Below are 5386 nucleotides of genomic sequence, written 5' to 3'. Positions count from 1 at the left end.
AAAATAAATAGGGAAACAAAAAAAAGGAAAAAAAACAAAGAAAAAGCATTCCAAACAAAATGGGAACAATTTTTAAAATCCTGAACATATTTTTTATTTTTAGACCAAAGTTAGAAACGGAGAACAATTTTAAAAATTCCAAACAAATTTGAAACGTGAACATTTTTTTAATACGTGAACAAAAATTTGAAAACAAGAACAATTTTTGAAAACATGAACATGTTTTGAAATCCTGGTCAGTATGTGAAAATGAACAAAAACATTCTGAACAATTTTTGAAATGCCCGAACAATTTTTTGAAAATGCGAACATTATTTGAATTTATGAACAATTTTTGAAAGCATGAATTTTTTTATAAAATTGTAATATTTTAAAAGTACGAACATTTTTTCAGTTTCTGAACAAAATTTGAAACCTGATTTGTTTTTAAAAAATGGACTTGAAATATAAAGGAAACGAAAAAAAGAAATAGAAAAAGAAAAGAAAAGAAAGAAAAAAAAGAAACAGAAAAATCGACAAAAGAAAAAAAGGTTCTTGGAACCTTCTAGAAGTTTCCCAAAACCAGAAAAACCCGGTTGGGAAACTCTAGAAGGTTCGCAAAACCGGAAAGTGCCCCAATTGATTAACGGGCCGGCCCACGTGAGCGCTTCGATCGCCAGCTCTGTGCGTTGCGTCGACAGTTCGACGTAACGAGCGGCAAATAGGGAATTCCACCCCCGTCTAGGCTTGAACTTTTCTCTAAAAAAAAAAACTTAGGCTTGGCCACATAGTAATACATAGGTCTCCCAAAATGAAAAAGGAAATAAAAAAGAAAAGCAAAGCAGCCTGTCCCTCTTCCATTCTCCTACCGCCAGACCACACCACCATGGCCGCGGCCGCCGCCGGTGCCTCTACTTCCGCCGCAACTGTGTCCGCAATCTCTGCCCAAATAGCCGCCGGAAGACTCTTCGCCGCCATAGACAATCTCACCCCTTCCTGTTCCTCCTCCCCTATACCCTCCTCGCTCTACGCCTCCCTCCTCCGTCTGGCCACCCACCACGGCTCCCTCTCGGCCGCCCGCCGCATCACGACCCACTTCGCCTCCTCCGCCTCCCAATTCAACCGCTCATCAGTCCCCACCTTCCTATTCAACCGCGCCATCGAGTCTCTTGCTGCCTGCGGCGGCCTCGCGGACGCGCGGGAGTTGTTTGACTTAATGCCGCGCCGTGACGGCGGTTCTTGGAACGCCATCATCTACGCTTCCTCCCGCGCCGGGAAACCCACAGAGGCGCTTTCCCTCTTTGCCGATATGTACTCCCGTGGCGTTCGCCCCAACGATGTCACAATGGCATCCGTGCTCGCCTGCTGCTCAGAGTGCCTCAACCCGTGTGGTGCCCAGCAGCTCCACGGCCATATCTCCAAGCGGGACTTCCAGTCCAATGTGATTCTTGGCACAGCGCTGGTTGATGTGTATGGGAAGTGCCACTTACTTGCAGATGCGAGGCAGGCATTTGATGGTATCTCTGAACCTAATGCCATTTCGTGGAATGTCATCATCCGGCGGTATCTTCTTGCTGGGATGGGGGATATGGCAGCTGAAATGTTCTTTCGGATGGTCCGGGCAGGAGTTAGGCCGCTTGTTTATACCGTCTCACATGCACTTCTTGCTTGCCGGGATAACAATGCGCTTGAAGAAGGACGGTGCATGCATACTTTTGTGCTCCGTCATGGGTACGAGCACCACATCCATGTGCGGAGCTCAGTGGTGGATATGTATGCCAAGTGTGGTGCCATTGATGCAGCCCAAAGGCTCTTCAACGTGGCACCAGTGAAGGACGTAATAATGTCGACCTCAATTTTGTCAGGACTGGCTTCTTGTGGGAGGATTGGTGATGCAAAGCGAGTGTTCGACAGGATGCAAGAGCGTAACTTAGTGTCCTGGAATGCTATGTTGACTGGTTATATCAGGTCCTCGGATCTGACTGGTGCTTTGCATTTGTTCCAGCAGATGAGGAAGGAGACAAAGGAGCTTGATGATGTTACACTTGGTTCGGTGCTAAATGCTTGTACTGGGATGCTTGATATTAGGAAAGGTGAGGAGGTCCATGCATTCGCTTTCAAGTGTGGTTTATTGAGTTACCCTTTCCTAAAGAACGCTCTTGTGAGGATGTATTCCAAATGCGGATGCCTGAGGAGTGCAGAACTGCTTCTTCAATTCGAGATGGGAGAGAGAGACCGATACTCCTGGAATTCACTTATTTCAGGCTATGAGCGCCACTCCATGAGTGAAGCAGCTCTGCATGCACTGAGTGAAATGCAATCTGAAGTAACTCCTAACCAGTCCACGTTCAGTTCGGCACTGGCAGCCTGTGCCAACATTTTTCTTCTTAAGCACGGCATGGAGATTCATGCGTACATGATCAGAAGTGGCTATGAGATTGACGATATACTGCAAAGTGCACTGATTGACATGTACTGCAAGTGTAGGCTATTTGATTATGGCATCAGGATATTCGAGGCACAGCCATCTCGTGATGTCATCCTGTGGAATTCGATGATCCTTGGCTGTGCTTACAGTGGCAAAGGTGAGTATGGGCTTGAATTGTTTGATGAAATGCAGGCGCAAGGGATTAAGGCCGACTCTGTCACTTTCCTCGGTGCACTAGTTTCATGTATCAGCGAGGGGCATGTTGGGTTGGGAAAGAGTTATTTCACTTTGATGACTGAGGAATCCATCCTTCCTCGCATGGAGCACTATGAGTGCATGATTGAGCTGCTGGGCAAACATGGACACATGGTTGAGCTCGAGGATTTTGTGGATCACATGCCGTTTGAGCCACCAACCACAATGTGGTTAAGGATCTTCGACTGCTGCAGGGAATATGGAAATAGGAAATTAGGGGAGCGGGCTGCCAAGTGCATCAATGATAGCAATCCCCAGACACCGGTTCGATATGAGGCCACTGCAGACTACATGTGCAGTGATGGTGGCAGTGCAGAGCCCATGTCATTTGGTAACCCGGACGAAGAATTGATGTCGCCGCTGTGAGTGCCATGACATCGACTCGCAGGTGGCTGAGCTGAAATTCTTAATTGCCAAATCAAGGAGCAGACTTGAAAAGGATTTTCAGGTGCTTGTGATCCCATAGCATCAGTGTTGACACTTGACAGGACTACCCTAGTACAGTTGGTCGAGCTGAAGACAGGGTCTCTGGGCCGAATGGAGCTTGTAATTATAAGGATGATAACAAGACCTCAAGCTTTCATCTCAGCTGACTGATGAAGATGAATTGGAGCTCAACTTTGCATGATTATTCTGGCACTCACAAGGAAGTCACATTGAGTCTTCTAGTCTGTCTATGTTGATTGGCTCGGTGCTGAGACTTCCTCATCGGCTAGGAAGATGCCGAGGAATTTGTAAAGTATCACCTCTGTTCCAAATTATAAGACGTTTTATACATACGGATTGAAATGAGTGAACAAACACACTAAAACGCATCTACATCCAATTCAGAAAAAAGTAGAACATCTTATTATTTGAAACATAGGGAATCCTCTATAACACTAAGCTCCATAATTTTAAAGAGCCCACATTCAATTGAGGTCTCCAATAAGAATTGGGTCACTCAATTTTGACCGGGTAAACAATTTCTCAAAGATATCTTATTCAATTCTTTTATACTATACACCATGCTTCCTAATCTTTAAGGCCTCACAATTAATTAAGGTATTTAATTTAGACTTGGTCAACCGGTTTTCACTGGGTCAACACTTTCATAAGCTCTCTTAATTTTTTTATTCACTATGTTCCCTAATTTTGAAGCTATTCCATTCAATTGAAGTGTTTAGTTTTGGATTTGGTTTACGATTTCGACGGGGCCAACAATTTTTCACATAAATCAGCAGCAATTGGTCCATAAAAACATATCAATCCCGCGCACCCTCCAATCACCTGGAAAAAAAAGTCAGCGTCATCATGTGATATTGTAGCACCAATATGTACATGTGACCACCGTATTTTCCTACATAAATATAGGTTGGTTAGCGGATAACACAGAATCACACCACAAAAGGCCCACCAAATCACTGCATTATACATAAAAATAAAACACACTCTATGATCTCCCCCACCCACCAAGCTAATTATTCCATCTATTCCAAAATATAAGGGGTATAGTTTTGTTGAAAGTCAAATTTCTTTAACTTTGACCAAGTTTAGAGAAAAAAATATCGGCATCCATAATATTAAACAAAAAAAGTATGGAAATTCATTTCATGATGAACTTAAAAGTACCAATTTGATATTATGGATTTCGGTATATTTCTCTACAAATTTGATCAAACTTAAAAGGTTTGACTTTTTTTAAAAAGTAATATACCTTATATTTTGAAATAGAGGGGTTATTTTTTGAAGAAACCTAACGACATCAACGGCGCAGCAAAGTGCGCCCAACCCTTCTAGTACTTATTATTTGTAAAAGAAACTTGTAAATTGCCGGTTTAACAAAATTATTTTCTTTTCTAAGTATATTCGTAAACAACAACCTCAAAACAAAAAAGTAACACTACATCATGCTAAGAGACAAGAACGAAGTGGGCCAATATCGGTGCAATAGGATCATCGTGAACTCGGAAAACGAGGAACTTATATGGAGATCATGAACGAAGGGGCCAGTATGCAGGTAACGCAGCGGCCATCATTGATGATTGTTATTGCTTGGCATGTGAGTTCAGTACTATCGGGTTTCAATACTGTCCTAAGAGAGGCAAATGGTGTTGCACATGAATTAGCGCGTGCTGCTAGAAATAATTTTTGTAATGAGTGGTTAGGTGTTGCTCCAAATGCTTTACTTCCTCTGATACTAAAGGATGTAAGTGTTATCACATGTGAATAAAGAGGAAAATTTAGTTGTAAAAAAGAGAGAGAGAGACAAGAACATTTGGCAGGAATTTTGTGTATTCTTTTGCAGGAAGTGAACAAAAAATATATTAAAATCCACTTCAAAACATGGCAATCAAGAAGAGTATTTGCCTACTCAGAAAAAAAGGAAGAGTATTTGCCTCTCCGAACAATCCTGGTGTTACTGGACCACATGTTGTACACGGAAAAAAAGTTTTCCCCCGGAAAACTCGGTGCCTGGCGAAAAGGCGAATAGGGTTTACGGGTGGCTCGTGGCGGCGCTCGTCGGATCTGCCGGCGGAGCGCAACTCAGGTCGAGTGGAGGATGGCGTCGTCCTCTACGGCAGGCAAAGAGAAGGAGTCCCTATCCCCTAGGGCGGCGAGGGCGAAACTGGCGGAGGCCCTAGGAAAGTTGGACATCACCGACGAGGAAGCTACACCGCTGGTCGTGGATGATCTTGAGGAAGGAGAGCAGGAGAAGTGGATGGTGGCGGGCAAGGTTCTCTA

The 5386-nt window shown here is 43.7% G+C and overlaps 1 protein-coding gene across 1 annotated transcript; it reads left to right on the top strand.

Annotated features, from left to right (window-relative positions):
- Window positions 1–794: 794 nt before the first annotated feature.
- Window positions 795–3441, top strand: LOC123053361 (pentatricopeptide repeat-containing protein At3g26540). The gene has a single exon (XM_044476821.1). The coding sequence runs from the start codon at window positions 866–868 to the stop codon at window positions 3026–3028; it is 2163 nt and encodes a 720-aa protein (XP_044332756.1). The 5' UTR covers window positions 795–865; the 3' UTR covers window positions 3029–3441.
- The last annotated feature ends 1945 nt before the right edge of the window (window positions 3442–5386 follow it).

This window comes from Triticum aestivum, chromosome 2D (genome assembly GCF_018294505.1).
Source record: "Triticum aestivum cultivar Chinese Spring chromosome 2D, IWGSC CS RefSeq v2.1, whole genome shotgun sequence".
Taxonomy (NCBI): domain Eukaryota; kingdom Viridiplantae; phylum Streptophyta; class Magnoliopsida; order Poales; family Poaceae; genus Triticum; species Triticum aestivum.
The sequence above is the reverse complement of the archived record's forward strand: the minus strand, read 5'-3'. Positions and strand labels throughout refer to the sequence as shown.

Coding starts and splice junctions, on each gene's coding strand:
- LOC123053361 (XM_044476821.1), top strand. CDS start 866: ATGGCCGCGGCCGCCGCCGGTGCCTCTACTTCCGCCGCAACTGTGTCC.